This window comes from Spermophilus citellus (genome assembly GCF_964194105.1).
Source record: "Spermophilus citellus genome assembly, chromosome: 3".
NCBI lineage: Eukaryota > Metazoa > Chordata > Mammalia > Rodentia > Sciuridae > Spermophilus > Spermophilus citellus.
Genome location: NC_138184.1, coordinates 206508021 through 206520132, shown reverse-complemented (window position 1 = coordinate 206520132; position 12112 = coordinate 206508021). Strand labels below are relative to the sequence as shown.

The window sequence follows — 12112 nt, the reverse complement described above, 5'->3', positions numbered from 1 at the left end:
AGACAGGGATGCCCTCTCTCACCACTTCTGTTCAACATAGTCCTCGAAACACTGGCCAGAGCAATTAGACAGACGAAAGAAATTAAAGGCATAAAAATAGGAAAAGAAGAACTTAAATTATCACTATTTGCAGATGACATGATTCTATACCTAGCAGACCCAAAAGGGCCTACAAAGAAATTATTAGAGCTAATAAATGAATTCAGCAAAGTGGCAGGATATAAAATCAACACGCATAAATCAAAGGCATTCCTGTATATCAGCGACAAATCCTCTGAAATGGAAATGAGGACAACTACTCCATTCACAATATCCTCAAAAAAAAATAAAATACTTGGGAATCAACCTAACAAAAGAGGTGAAAGACTTATACAATGAAAACTACAGAACCCTAAAGAGAGATATAGAAGAAGATCTTCAAAGATGGAAAAATATACCCTGTTCATGGATAGGCAGAACTAACATCATCAAAATGGCGATATTACCAAAAGTTCTCTATAAGTTCAATGCAATGCCAATCAAAATCCCAATGGCATTTCTTGTAAAAATAGATAAAGCAATCATGAAATTCATATGGAAAAATGAAAGACCCAGAATAGCAAAAACAATGCTAAGCAGGAAGTGTGAATCAGGCGGTGTAGCGATACCAGACTTCAAACTATACTACAGAGCAATAGTAACAAAAACAGCATGGTACTGGTACCAAAACAGGCGGGTGGACCAATGGTATAGAATAGAGGACACAGAAACCAATCCACAAAACTACAACTATCTTATATTTGATAAAGGGGCTAAAAGCATGCAATGGAGGAAGGATAGCATCGTCAACAAATGGTGCTGGGAAAACTGGAAATCCATTTGCATCAAAATGAAACTGAATCCCTTTCTCTCACCATGCACAAACGTTAACTCAAAATGGATCAAGGGGCTTGATATCAAATCAGAGACATGGCGTCTGATAGAAGAAAAAGTTGGCTATAATCTACATACTGTGGGGTCAGGCTCCAAATTCCTCAATAGGACACCCATAGCGCAAGAGTTAATAACTAGAATCAACAAATGGGACTTACTCAAACTAAAAAGTTTTTTCTCAGCAAAAGAAACAATAAGAGAGGTAAATAGGGAGCCTACATCCTGGGAACAAATCTTTACTCCTCACACTTCAGATAGAGCCCTAATATCCAGAATATACAAAGAACTCAAAAAATTAGACAGTAAGATAACAAATAACCCAATCAACAAATGGGCCAAGGACCTGAACAGACACTTCTCAGAGGAGGACATACAATCAATCAACAAGTACATGAAAAAATGCTCACCATCTCTAGCAGTCAGAGAAATGCAAATCAAAACCACCCTAAGATACCATCTCACTCCAGTAAGATTGGCAGCCATTACGAAGTCAAACAACAAGTGCTGGCAAGGATGTGGGGAAAAGGGTACACTTGTTCATTGCTGGTGGGACTGCAAATTGGTGCAGCCAATTTGGAAAGCAGTATGGAGATTCCTGGGAAAGCTGGGAATGGAACCACCATTTGACCCAGCTATTGCCCTTCTTAGACTATACCCTGAAGACCTTAAAAGAGCGTACTACAGGGATACTGCCACATCAATGTTCATAGCAGCACAATTCACAGTAGCTAGACTGTGGAACCAACCCAGATGCCCTTCAATAGATGAATGGATAAAAAAATGTGGCATTTATACACCATGGAGTATTACGCAGCACTAAAAATGACAAAATCATGGAATTTGCAGGGAAATGGATGGCACTAGAGCAGATTATGCTTAGTGAAGCTAGCCAATCCCTAAAAAACAAATACCAAATGTCTTCTTTGATATAATGAGAGCAACTAAGAACAGAGCAGGGAGGAAGAGCAGGAAGAAAAGATTAACATTAAACGGAGACATGAGATGGGAGGGAAAGGGAGAGAAAAGGGAAATTGCATGGAAATGAAGGGAGACCCTCATTGCTATACAAAATTACATATAAGAGGTTGTGAGGGGAGTGGGATAACAAACATGGAGGGAAATGAATTACAGTAGATGGGGTAGAGAGAGAAGATGGGAGGGGAGGGGAAGGGGGATAGTAGAGGATAGGAAAGGTAGCAGAATACAACAGTTACTAATATGGCATTATGTAAAAATGTGGATGTGTAACTGACGTGATTCTGCAATCTGCATTTGGGGTAAAAATTGGGAGTTCATAACCCACTTGAATCTAATGTATGAAATATGATATGTCAAGAGCTTTGTAATGTTGTGAACAACCAATATATAAAATAAATAAAATAAAATAAAAAGAAGATAGATTCTACTATATATGAAGAAAAAGAAAATTTCATGACTTGGTCCACATAATAACACACATAAGAAATAAATTAATCAATCTAATTATATTAATGATGTTAATAGTGATGAATAAATTGCTAACAATCATTATTCATTTTTTTTATAATGGCTATATTACCATTATAATATTAGGTTAACACCATGTCAAAAGATCAATACATCTGTGTATTGTGGCATATGCCTGGAATCTCAGCTACTCAGTTGGCTGAGGCAGAAGGATCGAAATTTCAAGGCCAGGCTAGACAACTTAGCGAGACTCTGTCTGAAAATAAAAAATAAAAAGAACTAGGGGTGTGGCTTAGTGATAGAGTGCCCCTGGGTTCAATTCCTCAGACTTCAGAGGACTTGAGATTGCAGATGTACACTACCACACCTGGCTTAAAATTTTAAATAAATTTCAGAAAAACAAAGAAAGGAGCAATATGTTATTATTATAACTAATGTCATAGAAAAATGATTGGGTAGTTCTATTTTTCTATTAATTTCTTTGTATATTTTAACACAACTACTTTTAATCAAAGCGTAGTCCATGTGTAAGAATAAAACAAAGCTAAATGGTTCATAACATAGGCCTGGATCAAGATTCATGCACCATGGTAAAAGCAAGTTGGGAGCATTCACCTTTCTCTGCAGAAAATTTAGTCCCACAGAAAAGAAAAATCAGTAAATCCTCATGAGACAGCTTGATTTGTCCTTATGTGTATGTTTCCCATTACATATTCTCAAAGCATTGGTGAGAGTTTGCAATACAGTTTCAATTTGCTTGTCCTTCAGGTGTTCAGGATCTACTGACCTTATCCAGAGCTGCCTGTACCTCAGCTTCACTTTCTGTGTCCAAGGCTGAAGTGGCCTCATCCAGCAGGAGGATCTTAGGGTTTCGAACCAAAGCACGCGCAATGGCGATTCTCTGTTTCTGGCCCCCACTCAGCTGGGCACCCCTCTCTCCAACTAGGGTGTCAAATTTCTGCAACAGAAAACACAGAAGAGCTCTTGAAGCATTTTAAATACAAAAGCAGAGGGAGTCTGTAGAAATACATGATGACAAAATACATTTTGACTATCATCAAGTATCATAAATTATAATGAACACTGAGTCATAAAAAACTACTACATATTGTGTATACAATTTTAATCTTATTTTTGTACCAGAACATACTCTTGAAATCCATTACTAAATAACTTAAGGGATTTACCCAGCAAAGTTGGGCAATCTTGCATCTCAAGCATAAGCTTATCTTTTAAAGTAAGGACTCAGTTCCCTATCTTGAAATTCTAATTTTGAGAACAACTACATTATATCATTACCTGTGGTAATTTCATGATAAACTCATAGGCGTTGGCTTCTTTGACAGCTTTCTTTATCTCATCCATGGTTACATTTCCACGGCCATAACGGATATTTTCAGCAATTGTGGTGGAAAACAGCACTGGCTCCTGATTCACCACTCCAATTATTTCCCTCAGATATGTTACATTAAAGTTCCTAATATCCTGCCCATCAATGCTAATCTGAAAGGAAGAAATATTTCCTATTAAGTATTTTAAACCACCCGATATCTAAAGCATTAAGATTCTAATTTATTATGAAGAAATCTTAGCTAATATTGAACTTATTTCAGCAATTAGAAATGATAGTTGGAAATAAATAGTATTATACAAGAATTAAAATCAAATGTTTATTCTCTCTTTTGATATTTTTCCCATATATAGCCTTTTTATTGATTATTCTCCATAAGGCATTTTGGATTATAAATTTGTTTGTTTTTGTGGTGCAGGAGATTGAACCCAGGGCCACCTTTTGCTTACAAAGTGCTCTAACACTGAGCTACTGGTTATATGTTTTTGGCAGGCTATTATTTTTACTTACCAATATTAAATTAAAAAAAAAAGTCCACTTATCTACCTAGGTTATCTACCATTTTGACAGCATTATGGTGTTTTAATATATTTGACATACCATAATTTACATCAGCATTTCTCACCTTTCAGATATTTGGCTTCCTTTAAAAGTAACTATAAAAGCAAAGAATCACCAACTTGAAGAGTATGCTTTATTTTTCTCCTTTAATAATAATTGCTTACCTGTCCAATGACTGCTGTTTTCTGGGTATCTAATGCTTATTGAATAAAGGCTGCCTAAACAACTCTTTAAAAATATTTTAACAATTTACAATGTTAGCAGGAACATATAAATGTATCTGCCTCACTGTAATTTACTAGCACTGGGCCTTATTTTAATTTTTTTTAGTTGTATATGGACACAATGCCTTTATTTATTTTTATGTGGTGCTGAGGATGAAACCCACCTCCTCACACATGCTAGGCAAGTGCTCTACCATTGAGCTACAACTGCAGCCTCCCTTAATTTGTTTTTTAAATTGATAGGTGTGAGATGATAGCTTATCTCTGTTTTCATTTTTATATATTTATAAATAAAGTTGACCATTTCTTGAAACTTTTACAAATATCTATTTATTCTCAAGATATTTGTGTTTATATCCCATGCTGAGCAGGATGGCTTTCATAGATTCCTATTAATTTCTCAAATATTAAATATGATATCTTTTATATATATCAAATATTTTGTTCCAATTTATTGCTTTCTTTTACCTTAGTTTTATTGATTTTTATTGGAGCAGGGTTTAAGGAAAAGCTGAATCAATCAAATTATTGTTAAGTATTTCTTCTATTATTTCAACAGTAAGAAAATTATTAAATTATAAAGTGAACAATGAATTTTAAAATTTCTGAAGAGTTTCTTTTTCTACTGATTCATATTTTCTAAAAAACATGTTATTCCATTAATAATTTTAAAATGGAATATTTTTAGATCACTTATCCTCAATGATTATTATTTTACTAGATTCTTTAAAAAAAAAACAATATTTACACTTAAACAAACTAGGGTTTACTTTAGTAAATGAGGATGGGCCTCTGTTCCTTCTTGCTAATATCAGATTTTTTCAAGAATATTTACTAATTTTATCAAATTAACTAAATAAATAATTTCTGTTATCCTAGAAAATTTGTATTTTGCTAAGATTTCTTTTCCATCCTTATACCTTTTAATATTCTTTTTGCTTTAGTTATTTTTATTTTATAATCTTTTGTTTTATAATTATTAAATTATAATACATTTTAATATCAGGTAAACCCAATACCCTTAAATTGGGACAACTAAGAAAAGTTTGAATGTACACTGTGGATTAGTATTACATTAATGGTAATTTACTGCTTTTGATCATTGTTTTGTGTTTGTATAAGAGAATATCCTTCTTAAGAAATATATTCTAAAGTATATGTGTGAATATAATACACAGATACATACACAGAAAAAGAGAGGAGAATAAAAAAAGTGGGTCAAAATATAATCAATTGGTAAATCTAGGTGAAGGGTATATGTGGGTTTCTGGCTTTCAATTTTCTGTAAGTTTAAATTCATAAGAAAAATGTAAAGGACAAAATATATATATATATCTCATGGCCAATAAGTTTCTTAAGAGACTTAAATTTCTTCAGACACTATCTCACTTTCCCCGTTAGATATTCCAAAGCTTAAGAAAATTCAGCTGTTTTTGCTGAATTTAATTGCTGTTCTAAGACACCTGGTTACCAGACTGTCAACAATTGTTACATGGAACATGTTTGACCAAACCCAATAACTCACTGGAAGTAATACTGTCGACAGTCTGAATGACTGTCCTCCAGTAATTTAGGGGGCTAGGAAAAGATCAGTTGGAACAAAAAAGAGCCTTGTTGGCTTCTGTAATTTTTATGGCTTTTATTGAATACATTTGTTAAACAAGACCAAAAGTGTATGATTATCCAAATGTGTCGCAATTCTGTAGCCCCTCTGCTAAAACTGGATTGACATGAAAATTTGATACTAGAAAACCAACTTCAAAGGGCCAGTCTGTACCCAGCTTCTGAGAACCTGGTTCTTCCCACTTACCGTACCCTCATCAGGGTCATAGAGCCTCTGCAGCAGCTGGACCGTTGTGCTTTTCCCACAGCCACTGTTCCCAACCAGGGCTACTGTCTGCCCACTCTGCACCTTCAGGTTGAGCCCCTTCAAGATCTGAGGCAAAAGGAGAAAGAACATATTTCACGACAAAGCCCTCAAAAAGAATTTGGAAAAAAAAGTATCAAATAAAGGTGTTAAAATCTTAAATCAAAAAGCACATTAATATCAAAATAACACAGACTTTATCTTAAGAGGATGAAATAATCAACCTGAGTTAGGAATTCCTACAAGTGCAGTACCTTGATATTAGCTCGAGATGGATAAGAAAAGTGAACATCATTGAACTCCAAATTCCCTTTGATGCTGTCTGGTTTGTGTCCTCTCTCTGAAAAACTGTCAATTTTAGGATTCTAAATAAAACAAAATTCAATGACTATTTCATCATAGAATAAACAAATAAATACATTTTTTTAGGAATATGATTCAGAAAGTTCCAAAATAGAATCTGAAATGGCACAATATCCATAATATGAGACAGAACCCACAGTGAGAGAGAGAGAGAGAGAGAGAGAGTGTGTGTGTGTGTGTATGCGTGCATGCGCACCTATATGTGCAGTTTCAGGAAACATTCTTTTTCAGAAAACAGGCTTTTTCTGAAAAGCACATAATAAATATTAATGTCATTTCATGCACTATTTACTTTCTGTTTTGGTATATCTTCATAAATGTTCTAAACATTCAGGGATATGCATACTTATACAACTGCAAAAACAAAAACATACTATAATTGATAAGGCCAGGTATTTAGGGAAAATCAGTTTTTTCCTAAGTAGTAACTGTAATGGATTAGTTTGAGAAGACTCACTGAATAAGTAATGATTACAACATGGTTTAGGAACCATGTAAACTTCCAATGTATTCAGAAACTGAGCACTTTTTTCAAGATTTAGATCAATGAAATAAGAGGTTTTGCTTGGATTAAATTATCAAATTTCAGTGATCTACTTGCATTTTATTTGTGCAAATGTAGTGTCACACTTGAGTATGTCAAAAATGGTTTTATCACAGTGGTACACTCAACTCAATACAGTTGATTCAAAATCTTATAAAAATGCAGTGATAATTTTTGGGGGGACATATCAAAGCAAAACAAACTGTCAATTTTAGTCCTATCAATAACTTATCTACTAGCTGCTCCATCCTATATAGAAATCAAAATATTCTCAATCTGGCTATAGCATGAGAGAGAAAAACTAAGAAAACAAACATCTTTAGTTTGCACTGTAATAATAACACACTAGTACAAATGTATGTCTCTGAAATAAAATTTGTGCCGATATATTATCTAAAGATAAATTTATGTACACATTAAGGGTCATTTTGTTTCAATCATTACTATGAGGAGGCCATTAATTTCATGTTTTAAAATTCTGCTGGAGTCAGTATAACTTAGTAGAGTTGAATAAAAAAAATGTAATCTAAAGTCCGATTTAATTATCTAAGCCTTAAAGACATTTTCAGCATTAAACTATAAACTACTTACACTATCGATAATATCAAAGATCACATAGGCTGCTCCTCTTGCATTGGCAAAAGCATCAATACATGGTGCAGCCTGACCAACACTGAAAGCTCCAATTAGGATTGAAAAAAAGACCTGAGCAAAAGAACATAAGGAAAAGTCACATCACCTTCTGGCATTCATTATTATCTGCATTATGACTTGCTGGAAACATACTACATGAAGGGTTGGTTTAGGTTTGTCATTTTAAATTGTTTAGAATTCTAATTTTTATTGAGACATAATTGTATATCTTTATTGGGTATATTATAATAACTTGATACATGTAGATAATGAGTAATCACTAAATCAGGGTAATAAGCACTTCTAACATCTCAATAAAAAGTTTAAAAATTAAAATAAATGTTAGTAAAGAGGAAAATTCACATGATTAATATAGCATTCATTACCCAATGAGTTTCTCTAGCCCTCAAAACACACACACACACACACACACACACACAACTTTTTGGCTAACTTCCTGCTCTTCTCCTGAACATTTAAGTCAGAAAGATTTTTCAAGCCCATTTTGTTGATTCTGAAGCTAAAGCTACCAGAGAGAAACACTTTTCCATCATGGTATTATCCAGTCCTATGTGATTTTCTCTAGTTATTCATGAAATTAGACAGGCTGTTCAATATGAAACCTGGTAGATTTTGGCCTATGGAATTTTCTTTAAAAACCACCACTACAGATGGATAGATGGATTGATTGATGGATGGGCAAGATTATTAATGTAAAAAGTAACAGTTCACCCATTTATCAAACACCAAATCATTCCTATGTTCACCAGTTAGCAATCCCCTTAGTTATTCTACACTGTAACACAAAAAATATTTCCCTTCATACTTTTTCATCAGGAAGATAAACTGATAGAGAAAAGCCCAGAATATAGTTTCAGGAATCTAGATTAATAGCATAATTTAACTGAGAAGAACATAAATGAAGATAGATTATTCCTTTCTCTCTGGGCATGGCGAAATTTCCGTGTATAGTTTGGCTTTTTTCAAAAGGCAGTAACATTCATGTACCTAGAATCCCAATCAGTCAAATATCTGTCCACAATCCACAAAACAGACATGAAAGAAAAAAAATTCCCACCAAAACAGATGCTATGAAGTTAATGCAACAGAGCCCATGTGTGAAGAGCTCCCTCATGCTAGTGTGACTCAGCCCTGTGGGGCTAGGGGAGATATCATCGTCCCCATACTCCAAACAAGGAAACCCAGAAGACAAGCTCATCACAAAAAGTGAATGGCAAAGTCAGGATTCAAGCTCCCTTCTTCATAGAGCTTCAGTAGTAAACACGGAAATGAAGAAAGGTGGTAAACCTCTCAACTAACACCAGAGAGGAGATGCAAGTGAGAAAAACTAGACTCAGATTCATGCATGCACACAACATAACAATATAATTTGTTAAGTATTGTTCCCCAGTATTTCCTCTTTCCCCACTCCCTGGCCCTGGTCCCTCTCCTCTATTCTACTGGGCTCCCTTCTATTTTCATGAGACACCCCACCACCACCACACACACCTTTCTTTTCCCATTTTCTTCTATAGCTTCCACTTATGAGAGAAAACATATGGTCCTCGATTTTCTGAGTTTGGTTTATTTTGATTAACACAATGTTCTCAAGTCCCACCCATTTTCCTACAAGTGGCATAATTTTGTTCTTTATGGCTAAATGGCTACATGTTGTTCTGATTGTCACTGTTACAGAAATATAGTCACAGAGTATTGCTAGTTTATTAAAAAAATTACAAAAAGGTATACATAATATGATTATAATTTGGAAAGAAAAAATTGCATATATGTAGAAAATGATCTGGAAGATACACACCAAAAATTATCAAATATATATAGGTGATTAGATTATAAATGATTTTAATTTTTTGAATTCTGTATTATAATCCTTAGTATAATTAATACATATTATTTTTACAATTATGAAACGAAGGTATTTTCATATAGAAAAATGAACCAATACATCTTCTATTTCAGATAGTAGATGTTTCATTACTTTAATGTTCTCTTGTATAATGCTCTATTTATAACAATAATACTTTCTTATACAATGAAACTCAATAACAGAATGAGGTTGACTCTAATAGATGTTTGTTTATTCATAAATTCATTACATTTTTATTACCTTTACGTGTTGAATGTTTCTCAAATGATCTAACCATATGTTGTTGTTTTGTCCAACTCAGAATTATAACTTGTATGTTCCAGAAAGCCAGCACTGCTCACAGCACAGCAAAGATCAACCAAAAGAGAAAACCCTGTAATCACAGCTCATCCTTCCCCAATGAGGAATGTGAAGGAAAAGAGAAGGTATATATAGAAATAATATTTTCAGATTCATCATGAATATTAGGAAAATTACTTACTGTCATTGCATTTCCAATAGTATATTCTTTTGATATAACTAGAGTGGATCCATACCAGAAGGCCAGTGCATAGGATGCATATATTAACAGGAAGGCAATGCCCATGGAAATGTTTGCTGAGATAGCTTTTTTAATTCCAATTTTTTTGGCATTTTCTAAATATTTCTGATACCTACCAGAAAATGAGGGGGGAGATGTTATAGTAAGAATTAACAATTCATAATCCGAGCCATACTCACCTCCTGTATAGTCAGAGGTTTAAGGAACAAAGCTACCAAAGTAACAAACCCTTGGTGAGACCCAGTTTGCTGAGACGTGACCCCATGAAGGATCAGCTCACACTAGAACAGAACCAAGTCTGCTCCTTCCTAGCCTGGACCCATTTGCCTTAGTCCCCGTTAGGTCAACCAGTGTTCCTGGGGGTGTTCCAGAGTGAAGTGTCACTCCTGGGATATGAAGAACTTTCCACATTCACGGCCAACATTTCAAGTCAGGGTCAAGGTGGATGTAAAGAGAACAACCAAGAATGGAGACAAAATGTAAATTGCATTCTAGACTCTAAAGTGGTTAGATTTTTCACTCAGGTCAATTTCTTTTCTCTAGAAAAAAAGAAAACATTCTCTTTATTGCTCTAGTGGGTAAGGGATAGAAATTTTACATTTTTTGACATAAAATTGGGCTTCTTGATTTGATTTTTTTAAAAAATCAAGGTGACCTTCAACTGTCCAGCTAGGTTCAAGGTTATAAAGTGGTCACAATATGGGATACAGATTTTTTTTTAGTTTAGTTTCATCATCTGAAAAATAGAGTTAATGCCTACTTAGTAAGATAACTGTGAGGTAAATACATAATCATAAAAATAGTATAGTACTTGGCATATAATTGGCAAAAGCAGCTAATTCTTATTCATATTACTATAATCATTGGAATTTCATTTCTTCCTAAATTTTGCTCATTCTATTACTCTCTTAATTTTGAATAATAATTAAAATTCATATTACTGGTTCTATAATTTGATATAAATGTACAAATGTTTAGATTGATTCTGTTAAATTATGTTTTTTTTCTTACATCAAGTTAAATTAAGCCTGCTTTTCCACAGTAGATCCAGAGAGTGTGTAAAATTTAACTTGGGCTCCCTGAAATCTGAAAAGGTATCCAATGGATATACAATGAAGCTTCAGGGGGAAATATCATATGAATTTAGGGTATTTCTCTTTTTAACAACAACAACAAACCAGCAACACCACCTTTTTTTTCTTGGTTCAACCATATGAGACATGGGAATTAGCTTTTACAAAAAGTATGCTGCCACCAAAAATATTGTCTTTTTAAATAGTAAAAGTGCCCAACTCTTCAGAGTACTTTTCTCCATACTGGATGCCACATCAATTTAGCAGAGCTGCCTCTGTGGGGTGACAGCCAACATGCCACACCCAGCACTGTGAATACTTCTGCATGGCTGAGCCTCAAAGCATGTGCAGCAAGATTGACATCTGTCCCAGTGTGACACAGGGCTCAGGTGACAGTGGCAGACATACTGTAGTTACCTTCACTTAGGTGGCTTGCTTACCGCGGCTAATGGAGCGGCACTGATTACACTGACATCCTGAGGTCCAACTGAGGGTTAGTGTGGCCTGTGTGGACTATTGTGTACAGGAAGCAGCAGTGAGAGAGAAAAAAGGAAGAGGTTAGAGAACCAGGAACATGTTGGTTTTGAAGAGGGATTAAGGAATAGAAAGGGAGAAGATGAAACAGAAAGGATGGGGGCAGCTTTGCTTTTCAACATTAGAAAGCTTCCAGAGAGTTTTTATTTCAAAGGGCCGTGAGTATCAGGAGTCCTAC

At 34.5% G+C, this 12112-nt stretch overlaps 1 protein-coding gene across 8 annotated transcripts in view; it reads right to left on the bottom strand.

The window, feature by feature from the left end:
- The window catches only part of ABCB4 (ATP binding cassette subfamily B member 4), a 108875-nt gene that overhangs the window by 79234 nt on the left and 17529 nt on the right, over positions 1-12112 (bottom strand). For all 8 annotated transcript variants that reach the window (XM_081287874.1, XM_081287871.1, XM_081287875.1 and 5 more), the window contains 6 exons: positions 10268-10439; positions 7860-7973; positions 6616-6726; positions 6305-6430; positions 3658-3861; positions 3146-3316 (listed from right to left, as the gene is read on the bottom strand). In XM_081287874.1, the coding sequence (XP_081144000.1) occupies positions 3146-3316; positions 3658-3861; positions 6305-6430; positions 6616-6726; positions 7860-7973; positions 10268-10439 (898 nt within the window). The remainder of the gene's footprint in view (positions 1-3145; positions 3317-3657; positions 3862-6304; positions 6431-6615; positions 6727-7859; positions 7974-10267; positions 10440-12112) is intronic.